Genomic DNA, 13047 nt, shown 5'->3' with positions numbered 1-13047 from the left:
AACAGGATAAAGCGGGTACAGATAATGAGATGAGATGAGTTTGCCAGCTCTAATTTCATTAAAGACTGTGAGTTGGCCTAGTGGTTAGCATGTCCGCCTCTCAACCAGGAGATCATGAATTCTGCTTGCGGTCGGGTCATACCAAAGACCATCATAAAAACAGTACCTACTACTGTCTGGCAAGGCATGCTGCAATACAGATGTGAGTGGGGAAGTCAAACTCTTGCAGTTACCAGAGGACCCGCCCCCCACTGTATCCCTAGCTGTATACGCGAGAGGCCGAGGGCTATCGAAACGGAGATTGGCGCCGCCTTAAAGAGTTGGTTAGTACTGGGACAGGAGACTGCCTGGGAAGACCAGGTTCTGGCATGAAAGGGACTTTGACTTGACTTGAATTTCATCAAAATAATGACAGCAATCCAATCAAACATCCCTCTTATCCTTTTGCTTTTTATTTGAATCTGTGGTTTCTGTTTTAGAGGGAGATTGAAATGTTCAGGATTGAAGAAGCAGACCAAGATCATCTATGAGTGTCTCTAACCAGACAGTTTGACATTCCAAGAAGAAACTCAATGGTTGAGTCAAGTCAGTTTATTCGTATTGCGCTTTTTACAACAGACATTGTTGCAAAGCAGCTTTACAGAAAAATTAAGACTTTAAACATCGGAACTAATAAATGTATCCCTAATAAAATTAATTTATCCTTCATGAACAAGCCTGGTGCACTAAGGTGATAGTAGTGAGGAAAAACTGCCTCAGATGACTTGAGGAAAAAACCTTGAGAGGAACCAGACTCAAAAGGGAACCCATCCTCATCTGGGTGATAACAGATAGCGTGATTATAAATAACTTGCTTCTATAACAGTGTGTCCTATAGAGTCACAAAGTATAACTGTGTAACCAGAAAATTCATGATAGGTTTAACATGAAGTCTGTTTTGTTGACGTTATAAACTGTTCATCAACTGATGGAGACTTGAGTGCATAACTGTTCATGATGACTGCAGTCCTAAAGTTATCATGGTGATTGTCATCCTAAGCCATCGTAGTAAAACTGTAAGTGTCCAGAGCCGTCTTCTATTGACTGTCCATATGGGGCCGTCCTCCACAGGAGCGATGCGATGACAACCTCAGCTAGAAGTAGGGCATCAGGATGGATCAGGCAGGTCTGAAGAGCAGGAGAGGTCAACATCACTGGTGTCTCAGGACTGACATGTAACTTGAGAGAGAAAGAGAGAGTACTGTCCTGATCTTGTCTCTTGAAGTGGCTTCACCAAACTGCAGATCATCCTGAAACCAGTGTTCGAGCACTCTCTGGCTTTCCAGTCATCTGGAGATCCATGGATCTGACTTTAATCCCATTTTCTAAAACGTACATTGCTAGTTGCATTTATAAACTGCCTGTATACAGTATAGTACTTGTATTTCACTTGATTTGAAGTCTCTTGAATTGATTGCAGATCAGCTGGATGGGAAGTGTTTTAGTAATTGAGCTCGTGTGTCATTCAGTGAGAACTTTAGGGTGAGTTTGCACAGGATAGAGAAACCTGATTCACTCTCCGGCTCGTTGCTCTGTTTGGCCATCGCAGCTATTTCCCTCCACAGGAAGCCAGGAAGCACCCTTCTTCCTGCACTATTTTACACACACACATGTCCTGTGTTACCTTGGTGACATCTTCCCTGTAATGTCAATAAAAGGACATAAGTACGGCAGCAATCCAAATACACCGTGAGGTGATTTGATGCAATGGTATTGTTCTTGTTGAACAGGAAAAGCACTGGGACATGAGCACAACACCAATACATCGTAGTGTAAAGATGATCACATCTGTCACTGGCTTATTCATGCAAAATCATACCACAGACACTTTGCCATTATGATAAAGACTTTGGTAGCAACAAGACAAGAAAACAAGACCGTCAGTGACGGTGTAGCTCACTCCGGCCCCGTCTACTCCAGAAGGAATGATCTAAAGTGGGCCACCTTGCACAATAAATGTTGCAAGCTATATATAGAAGCTATATCCACCCTAGGAATACCAACCTATTTGCCAGAAAGAATCCAAAATGGCAAGGAATTGACAGAGAAGAAGCATTTTTTGTTGAACTTCATAAATCATCCATCCATCCATCCATCCATTAATCTGTAGCCACTTATCTTGTACAGGGTCACAGGCAAGCTGGAGCCTATCCCAGCTGACTACGGGCGAGAGGCGGGGTACACCCTGGACAAGTCGCCAGGTCATCACAGGGCTGACACATAGACACAGACAACCATTCACACTCACATTCACACCTACGCTCAATTTAGAGTCACCAGTTAACCTAACCTGCATGTCTTTGGACTGTGGGGGAAACCGGAGCACCCGGAGGAAACCCACGCGGACACGGGGAGAACATGCAAACTCCACACAGAAAGGCCCTCATCGGCTGCTGGGCTCAAACCCAGAACCTTCTTGCTGTGAGATGACAGTGCTAACCACTACACCACCGTGCCGCCCTCATTAAAAATTGTAATTTAGCAAATCTGGGTAGAAGTTCTATGCACCCTAGGTACCCTTACCTTCATGCCAGAAAGAATCAAAATCGGTGAAGAACTGAGGGAGAAGAAGCAATTTGTGTGGAAACTGCTCGTTAGGGATTGATTACTCCATATCTTCATTATTAATTGCAATTATGCAAATTTGGGTAGAAGTGATATGCACCCCAGGTAGACCTACCTTCCTGCCAAAAAGAACAAAAATCAGTGAAGAATTGAGAGAGAAAAAGCAATTTTCATGAAATGTGGGCGCCGATGGATGAACGGACGACACATGATGGAATAAACTCATCAACTTTCGTCTCATCACCTAGATCACCTGATCTAGGAAAGCTATGTACATGCAAAAATATTTTAAAAGGACAGAAATTTCATTTCTGCATCTACGTATTTCTGAGCGAGTCGTGTTGTTGATGAATAGTTCATAACGAGGCGAAGTTTGTTTGTTGCAAATGTCAGGAGTCGTCTTGCTTTCTTTCTCGTCCTTTGTAGCCTGAGTTTTTGTCGAGTCATGCATATGCCTCTTTTCTTTTCAGCCTTTATCTTGTCTCTTCTTAACTCATCCATCTCTCTCTCTCTCTCTCTCTCTCTCTCTCTCTCTCTCTCTCTCTCTCTAAGCTCAGGGAATCATGTGTTGAGGGGGAGCAAAGCAAAATGAGAGATTCAGTTTCACCATGATGATGCCACTTAGCCATTAACTATCTCCAGCAAGAACCCCCCCCATACCGCACCACCACCACCACCACCAGCCCTCCAACCCCTCCTACCCCACGCCAGCCCTGCCTTTATCTACTATTCATATCCGCCAACCCCTCCCCCTCCACCCAGCTCTGTTTCCCACTCTCTCTCTCTCTCTCTCTCTAGTTGTTTGTGTCACCCTCACTCACTGACATACAGAGGCACAGGGAGTGAATGGATGAGTGCAAGAGCAGGAAGCACAAACAGTGACAGAGAGAGAGAGAGAGAGAGTGTGCAAGAGAGAGAGAGAGAGAGAGAGCGTGCAAGTGAAACGATCCAGTGCTCACACTTTCAGCTCATACTGAGAATAGATGAACTGCAGATCCACTGCTCTCCAGCTTCATGTGGAAGTGTTGCATTCCCCGCTTTCCTTGTTCACTTTGCCCCGGGACCTCTTTATTAATTGGGATATTTTAGCGTATCATGTTGCCCTCTTTCCTTGGGAGAATCCTTACTTTTTCCTTTTTTTTGGAGTGTTATTCGTGCACGTTTTCCTTTCGTCCAAGACTCTCGGTGCGCTCCTTGGGGAATGATTAAATACTGAGGACCAAGGAGGAGGAGGAGGACGAGGAAGAGGATTGCCTGATTGCTCGTGTGCCTGTGTGTGTGTAGGACCTTTACGAAAAAAAGAAATCTAAGCCTGATCAAATGCTGTCATAGAGGAAAGAGCAAAAAAGAAAAAAAATTAAAAGTACTTTCTGGTCTCGTACAATGGATCTCCCTCCTTTTAGAGGTGAGTACCCTGACTGTGCATTCATTTCCTGTTTCTTCCCTAATTTACGTCCCACTTTATATGATTTGTCTGTTTATCTGTTTATGCCCAAGAGTTCTGTAAGTAACTCATCCAGTTTGGTGTCCTGAATGAACGCAGCAACTCGGACACTGCCCCGTGCATGCACGGGACTCGGGGCATGCAGGGGTGGCATTGATTGTCCTCAAGGTCGGAGCTGTCAATACAGCCAGTTTGGGCTGGCAGAGATTGGAAAAGTGGATATGAGTGGACTGGAAAAGCTCTGATGAGGGGCTTTCATATGTTTGGTGATGTTTTCTATGGAACATGTTTCCAAAATTGTTTTTATAGAGGTGTAGAGATTGAAAATAGATCTATATCTAAGTAGAAATTTGCCCTGGAAGTGGAGTTTATTCAAAACTATACTTTCTCATCCTTATAATGCTGTACATAGGTACTACATATAGTATTATTATAATAATAAAAATACATGCATTATAAAACTATATAAGAAATGTTGTGGTATTTTTTACTCTATTATTATTTAAACATATCAGGATACAGGTTTTGGATGATATTTATGCTCATTGCTCTGACATGTACCACATATCTCTATATTGCTTCTCATTTTCCATCTCTCTCCCACCCTTTCCCGCTCTCTCTCTCTCTCTCTCTCTCTCTCTCGGACTTTCTGGTGTCTATTTCAGTCCTTCCTGGGGGTCGGATTCAGCACATCCGGAATCTCATACAGTTTATTGTCATGCAATCTTGCTGTGTCCCCAGAGGGTCCAGAAGGGGCTGACTGACAGCCCATGGACAATTTTGGCCAATCAGTGGCAATTCAGCACCAGCCAACTTTTTTTTTCCAGAAAAAAATGACTGAAATATAAAAATGGATGTTTCTAATAAAATAAGTCAGCAAGTTGTTTTACGTTCTAGCCGAGACCCCAGGGGTCCCCGAAAGCTCTTGGCTTGTGCCTAATGAAGTGGCTCACATGCTTCCAGCTACATTTACATTGTCCAGTGACCCTCTGCAGGACGGCTGTTTTCCCTTTGCTCGTTTGCCTCCCGTCTCCTCCCTGCTCCAGGGTATTGAGTTACTCCCAGTCAGTGGTGTGTGGTGATTGTTATGAATAATATGCGCTCCTCGTCCTCTTCCTGCCCAGGATCAGGTTACCCTGGCCACGGATGTGTGCAAGGTACCGGGCGCGAGGAGCCCTGGGGCAGAGCCGCAAGGCACAGCTCACTCAGCACTGATACTCCCAGAGCGCAGGAGCCTGTCTTCAGGTTACCCCTCATGGCAGGCAGCACTGAGTAAACATGGCCCGCTCTGCTGTCTCTCTGTTTTCTCTTTCTCTTTCTCTCCATCTCTTCACACACGGCTGTCTTTCCCTCCTGCTCCTATGGACTCTCAGACCTGGATGTCTTGCCCCTAGACAGGTGTTGTGTATGTTTCCCAGGCTAGCTGGCAGTCACACCCAATGCATATTTGTGATGCGATGGAGCACTTTGTGAGATAAAAGTACAGTAATGGACTTGGATCATGTAATCTAATGTTAGCGTGAAGCAGAAATGCCACTCAGCATGGTAAGAAATACCAGCATTCAACAAGAGTGATGCTAATTCTATCTGTTTGACCCACCAACTTGCTTGGATACTTGCATATGCGTCCTCTGCATCCATGAACGGACAAATCATCCAATCCTTCGGACCCAACAAAATCTCTCACCAAGCAGAAAGTTATGCTCTATCTATCTGAATGCTGGATTGCAGAAACAGATCCCAAACACTACCTGGAAACTTGCTAACCTTGGCTGTTTTGGCTGTCAGAGAAAGCATTTGAGATCATCTCACACCACCTACTTCCTATGGACCCAATTAATGGGACCCAATGAAACCAGCATGCACCTGAGTACACCCCGAGCCCATTTCCTGTGATGTCCACCTCATTGAATAGAAGTTCTTTTAGAGGTCGTGGTCAGAGATTGAGAAGATGTAATCTGAGCTCAGCGATCAATAGCTCAGTGCACACTGTTAAGAAGCAAGAGGTTGCTTCATTGTCCACCAGTAAACCAGCTTTTTTGTAGCAATGATGTCCAAAGTCTGCAGCGGTTGACTTATTGGGGATTGTGTCACATTTTCAGTTCTGCTTTAGTCAATGTTCAGACATTAGCAAAGCATCTCCATTTGGCCTCACCCTGCCGTGCGGTCTGGGTAATCTGGAGCTGACAAGTGCTCTGGGACGTGGCAGAGAGTGGTAGAGTGCTCGTTGGAGGGGTTGGGGAGGGGATTCATTGGGCTTCCTGATGTCAGCACCTTGCCTCCTGTGCTGCCAGAGTGTGGCGTATTGATCTGTTGGCACCCTGGAAACTCAGAACAGGTCTGGAGCTTGGATGGGTGGAGAAAGAGTGCGAGCCCCACTACTTCTGGAGTAAGCTCGATTTATTTTACAAATTAAATCTATCTATTGCTTATAAATGGTTGGTTCTTTTGGGAAACTCTTGAAGGTTCCACATAGAGTGCTTTAAAGATAGACTGCCTTTCAGATTTTTCAAGTGTAGGTCATAAAAAGAATTTTCCTTGATGCCCAGTTATTTTTGTTTAATGGATCGAAAGCTACTGAATTCGAATCAGAGGCTTCCAATTTTATTATTATTATTTTTTTAAATAGAACAATTAATGAGTTTAGGGCCACATGGCCCTAAATTCTCTGCTATTTTTTCCTGCTTCATCATGACCCAATTCAAGATACTACATCATGCATCACTTGGTGGGCTTTCCCCATTTGTGCAAGGCATTGTGGAATACAAATTTGAAACAGGAGAGAAAAATGGAGGACGTGAGTGTGCGAATGAAACGTGAAAGACTGACTACAGTAACGGAAAGAAAGCGAGAAGAAAAGACATGTTATATACGAAGGAAAGGAAATGCAGGAAATATCAAACTAATAAATATCGGCAGTCAGCAAGCACCTCGGTGTGATCAGCTGTTCGTTTAGCGACAGAATGATGGAACTGTCAGTGCACGCTCAAAGGTAAACCTGTAGATGGCAGTAATGCAACACTGTGGATGCCAGCTGCCGTAAAACCCAAAAGAAGAAGAAGAAGGTAAACCTGCGCATGCGCACACGGACTTCCTCTGTCTGCTTGACTGCGCCAAGCGAGCGATTTCATGCGCATTATTTGCTTTAATCCCGTCAAATTAAATAACTTCCCAGCCACAGAATGGCCTGATATTTTCTGAGATATTACAGAAATAAACATATATCACAATGACCACAGTTCAGAGGGAACCGAATTTCACCGATTTTATGAAATCGAAAGGCCGTCTAGCTTTAACCATTCAGAGGATCTTTTATTAAGAGGGTAGAAATGGAGTAGAAATACAGGTGCCTGGAGAATTTGCACAAGGACGCCCCAGTTTTTTGCTAAAGTGTACAAAAAAAGTGTACTAAGGAAGTCATTTTGGCTGTCTCTGATATTGATTCTGAAATCTCACATTTACTAACTATTTTGTCTATTTCTCACATTTGAGCTGGAGTTGAGACTTTAGAGGGAAACTCAGTTTTTAAGAAAAAAAAAAAAGTTAGTGGAAAGTTTCAAGTAAACTTAAGTGTAGCCTGAAGTGATAAATGCTCCCAAGTGCTGACACAGTTGAGGAAAACCACATGGAAAGGACATGTGCAAATGCTCTCACAAATATGCAATTTAAAAGTTCCTGACATGACACAGATGAGCAAACCCAAAACTTCCTCTCTGGCTTGTCCACAGATGTGAGGTTGGCTGGAAGTCCAGTGTTGTTTGTGAAATCAGGCCCCAAATAATGAGCTCATGGAAATGAACAGCAGGCCCCTCTAAACAATTAGATGGACTGATAGGCTCTGACTGCAGCTCTCTGCTGGATTTGATGCAATTACTCTCCAGGACTTCTTTTTTTCCTCCTCTGTTTAATTTGAAAATGCATTTTGTACTTCCGACCTGGGCCTCCTTATCTCGACTTTAATGGCGGGTGACGGGGGCAGAGGATGGATGCTATCTTACCTTTTTTTTTTTTTTGCGCAAGAGCATCCACTGATTTTGCCAGGAATCCAGCTGACTATGCCCTGGATACTTGGCAGACTGGGAGCAGAAATTGCTTCCTCTAATTGATGCCCCTGTGTATGGATTTCCGTTCCTGGTTACGTTAGACACGGCTCTCCCCTTCTGTGTAATCTCTTCATCGAGCAAATGCTTCTCCATTCATCCTCAAACCGTCTTTGTGAACACTGACCTCCTTTATGCATGCTCGCGGGTCTGTTGTGCAATCCGAAGAGTACGGAGCTGAACACGGACAGCCCGGGAGGTTTGTTAAATTTGTGCATTTAGTTTATTTAGAGTCTTGAATGCACAAAACACAAATGTGATCCAAGTTCCTGTTAGGGAATGACATCGAATAATGCAAACAGTCTGCTTCTCAATTCCAGGATGCTGATGTTTTCCATGTACATTCCACTAACCATGTTGTTCCTGTTTATGGAGGATAAGGCTTAACAAAAGAAAAGTTTCAGGGAGGGGCCATCGGATTCCTCCAAGCAGCTGGGGAAAGGATGCCTCAGGACATTGACACTAAGTCTTATGGGTTCCCCTGTTCCTCACAATTTATTGCTGTCAATTTCTCCACTCAGATTCTCTTCCCTTGTGTCAACAGCTGTGTTCACCAGATGCTAAATTACAGTGTGATGCCAATAGCTTTATCTCCATCCTCTGTGACTAATAATAGACCTAATCTCAGTAGTAGACCATGTACGTGCATGACTTTGTGCTGTTTCTCTCCACTAGGTTGAATTCACATGTTTAGTTTTTAACGATGCTGCCGTATTATGATGTTTTCCAGGTTTATCTGATGTGCCGTGATTGGTGCGAGCCTTGTATCCAAGTCTCTTCCCTTGTGGCACTGGTGGTATTATGGATCCAGCACCTCCTCTCAGGATGGACCACGATGGCTTGGACCTCCAGCAGGTCTCTGTGCTGTCCATAGATCAGATCCGTGCGATAAGGGCCAGCAATGACTATGTGGAGCGTCCTGTGACACTAGACCCCGCTTCGCAGGTGGGTTTCTTCTATACACATGATGAAAGACATCCTCAGATGCCTCGCAGTCAGAGTCACCACCAACATGCCCACCTGGCTCACCTGAGTCGCTCTAGTACAATCAGCTCCATGTCCCGTGGCAGTGCCGCTTCGGACCAGAGACTTCTTTCAGGATTAACGAGTTCCCATTCCGGATTGGCCTCAGTGGTGCGTTCTCAGCCCAAGGGTGACCTGAAACCAGACTCGTTAAGTAAAGGCTTGGCTGACGGAGAAGATTTAGGCTTACATCTGTTCATCTGCGAACGCTGTAGCCGCTGCAAGTGCCAGGAGTGCTGTGCCCCTCGAAGCTTGCCCTCTTGCTGGGCCTGTGGCCAGCGATGTCTGTGCTCAGCCGAGAATGCCGTGGAGTACGGCACCTGTCTGTGCTGTGTCAAGGGTCTCTTCTACCACTGTTCAGCAGACGATGAGGACAACTGCGCTGACCGACCTTGCTCCTGTGCTCCGGCTCATGCCTGCTCCCGCTGGAGCACCATGGCTCTTCTGTCTCTCTGCCTACCTTGCTTGTGCTGCTATCCTCCTGCCAAGCTTTGCCTCACTATGTGCCAGCGTGGCTACGACCGCGCCACACGACCTGGCTGCCGCTGCAGCAACACCAACACTGTGTGCCGCAAGATCTCCGCTTCCAACCCTGCACCTTTCCGCAAGACTCTGGATAAACCTGTATGACACCGACACAGCACTCTTTCTGTGATCCCATCATCGCGTTCCCCCTTTCGCATTCCCGAGGATACCACGAAACACTGAACTTACTGACCTGCACCCAGCCAATCAGGCCTAGCTACATTACCTGCAAGAACGGAAGCTTGTTGATTTAAAAAAAAAAGTGTTGTCTATTTATTTATTTATTTGACTTTCCTGGCTAAGACAGGTAATGCTGTCCGTATATAACCTTTTACAGGGAGTAAGCTATCAGAACAAAGAAACAAACAAACAAAAAAAATCTGGTGCTGCGATGGGTAAAATGCATCTTCCAGGCACAGTGCCAGGAAATCATCTTCAGCCATTCTTCAGCCATACTGCATGGACAAATCTGTATGCAAAACGGCTGATGTTTGATCCGAAGGGGACGGAAAGCCCGAGCCAAAAAAACGTTGAGTACAAATCATTTTGGACACCAAAAAAAAAAAGGGACCAGATGAAGCTGATTCAGGAATGACTTGTGAGTCTTGTGGACATATGAAAAGACATTGAGCATGTGTGGATATGGATGGATGGATGGATGGATGGATGTGCCTGAATGAGCGAGAAAACAAATGTTCGTGTTTGTGAGTGTGCATGCAGATGCGTGTGAAAGATATGTAAGGTGTGTGTGTGTGTGTGTGTGCGTGCATGCGTGCGCAGTCTCAGGCCTCTGTCTGCTCTCAGCAGAAGCATTCCTTTTTTTATTTTTAGAGAAGCTGCTCTGAAAGACAAAGTGTCTGGTCAGGTTTCCAGCACAGGGCAGCCTGACGCCAGCCTCTCCCAAGCGCTCTCGTGTCCTCACCATTCCACCCCCCCCCCCCCCCCCCCCACCACCACCACCACTACCACCCCACGCCACCCTCTCGCCCCATCTCATCTCATCTCATCTCATTTCATCTCATCTCATCTCTTCTCATCTGCTGCTCTCTCTCATCCATTCCTGTAGTGGGAATACTTCTCCTGTTCTATCTCCAGCTGGACCAAATAATGCAATTCAACAATTCAATCGTCATACATTCCCAAAAAACAAACAAACAACAACAACAAAAAACAAAACAAAAAAAAAAACGTCTTGGATTCCTCATGGACTCTTTTCTCTGCTGCTTTCAAGATAACATGTTAAATTAACATTATTTAGAGAACTCTCAAGCAAAAATCGTCAGAAAATATGTACCAAGTACAAAGAAGGAACTTCGGAGCAACGCGTTGTTTAAGATCATACTTATCCATGAACAGCAAAGAAAGCTAGCTATTCACACAATGGCCATACGTTTCTAAGCACTTTGGACTTTACTTTTGGATCGGATCTTTAGCCGCTAATCACGTCCCTGATGGACAGGAAGTGAGAGCGTCGAAGAGCCTTTCGTGTCCTCACACAGGAAGAAGGGACTCTTTTGAGAGGAGGCTTGAAGTCGATTGCCTTACCAGAACGAAACAGAGCACCATACTTGGGAACAAGGTGAAACAGATGCACTGAGATCCAAAACCAGGATGAGAAATGAAATCAAGAAATCTGTTTTGTGTGTGTGTGTGTGTGTGTGTGTGTGTGTGTGTGTGTGTGTGTGTGTGTGTTTTCCCCCGTATATGCACACTGCTCCTTGTTCTTAGAATTCCTTTGCTCTATTTTTCTATCTACGTAGGATTCTTATTGTATTTCTATTTTTATTCTATTTGGTTTAATCTGGATATTATTGTTACTCTTGTTTTCTATTTCCATCAGAAAATTAACTTTAAAAATCACACTTAAAAATTAACTTTAAAATTAAGCGGGCTATATATGATGGAGGAGAGGTCTTTTATGGTTCCACATACTTTTTTAATTTTTAATTTTTTTTTACATGACAGTCGCACTATATGATCATGATTCAGTACATAACCAGGCGTTGTATCATAATTACTGCGTAAATGGGTCGTATTTTTTCCGCCATCACAAAATTGGAAACACTTATGAGTATATGAGTATATTTGCCCCTTCGTTGACATGCAAACGATCATCTAAACGACGGATAAGAGTGGAATTCAAGAATTATTTCGAGAAAGTACACATGACACATTTACGAAGCATTATGTTGGAATTAAATCCGTAGCTATCGCTAAGGATAGAAGAGTTAAAAAGCGTCTCTTTCAGGATTGTGCGCATTTTTACGGTGCAAAAACTCAAAATAATATAAAGTACAATGTTTGTGTTCAGGTGCAATGCTATTGGCGTACTTCCAAACATGCAACTAAAACGAACAAACAAAATAAAAAACAAAAGAAAATATTTAAGTTATTCCACGAAATTGAGTCGTACATGAGCTGATAGCGGGTGGCACGGTGGTGTAGTGGTTAGCGCTGTCGCCTCACAGCAAGAAGGTCCGGGTTCGAGCCCCGTGGCCGGCGAGGGCCTTTCTGTGCGGAGTTTGCATGTTCTCCCCGTGTCCGCGTGGGTTTCCTCTGGGTGCTCCGGTTTCCCCCACAGTCCAAAGACATGCAGGTTAGGTTAACTGGTGACTCTAAATTGACCGTAGGTGTGAATGGTTGTCTGTGTCTATGTGTCAGCCCTGTGATGACCTGGCGACTTGTCCAGGGTGTACCCCGCCTTTCGCCCGTAGTCAGCTGGGATAGGCTCCAGCTTGCCTGCGACCCTGTAGAACAGGATAAAGCGGCTAGAGATAATGAGATGAGATGAGATGAGCTGATAGCCGATGAGGCGTGTAGCACCGAGATGGAGTGGAATAACTGTTTTATTCTATCCACATTCACTGGATGTGGAGAAATGGAGGATTTTTATTTAAACTTTTTTGCAAATTCAATAAATAAAACCTTTACACAAAACATCCGACAAAATCATTTCCGCTTAGAATGTAAACAAACCGATGAAATGACAGGAGCAATTTGTGAAAAAAATATATTTAATAATGATAATTCTTGAAAAACAACAAAAAAGATACTTTCATTCCATATTTTGTTGCTTTTTTTTGTATTTTTTTGGGGTTTGTTTTCGAATAGATTTTTTATTTCGACCTCGGTTGGTTCAGCAACACGTGCCGCCATTTTGTTTTTCTCTACTCACAGTATATGAGCTGATATCCTAGTAGTAGAGTAGCCAATCAGCGCGCACGATTGCTCATATCCAGTGAATGTGGATAGAATAATAAGGTTTATTAAGGTTTCTGGTCACCCACATCATTCATTTTGGATGTGATCATCAAGCCAGATCTTCAAGATCTTCAAGATTCCTCTGAGTCA

General features: G+C 44.2%; 1 protein-coding gene across 2 annotated transcripts; it reads left to right on the top strand.

Annotated features, from left to right (window-relative positions):
* Positions 1–3445: 3445 nt before the first annotated feature.
* LOC132895670 (protein sprouty homolog 3) lies at positions 3446–12398 on the top strand. 2 transcript variants are annotated; one of them, XM_060936466.1, is made up of 2 exons: positions 3446–4009; positions 8879–12398. In XM_060936466.1, the coding sequence occupies exon 2, from the start codon at positions 8950–8952 to the stop codon at positions 9799–9801; it is 852 nt and encodes a 283-aa protein (XP_060792449.1). In that variant the 5' UTR covers positions 3446–4009; positions 8879–8949; the 3' UTR covers positions 9802–12398. The 2 variants fall into 2 exon arrangements, with proteins under 2 accessions (XP_060792449.1, XP_060792450.1); XM_060936467.1 differs by lacking the exon at positions 3446–4009 and adding an exon at positions 6258–6437.
* The last annotated feature ends 649 nt before the right edge of the window (positions 12399–13047 follow it).

The sequence above is a fragment of the Neoarius graeffei genome, chromosome 12 (assembly GCF_027579695.1).
Source record: "Neoarius graeffei isolate fNeoGra1 chromosome 12, fNeoGra1.pri, whole genome shotgun sequence".
Classification (NCBI taxonomy): domain Eukaryota; kingdom Metazoa; phylum Chordata; class Actinopteri; order Siluriformes; family Ariidae; genus Neoarius; species Neoarius graeffei.
The sequence above is the reverse complement of the archived record's forward strand: the minus strand, read 5'-3'. Positions and strand labels throughout refer to the sequence as shown.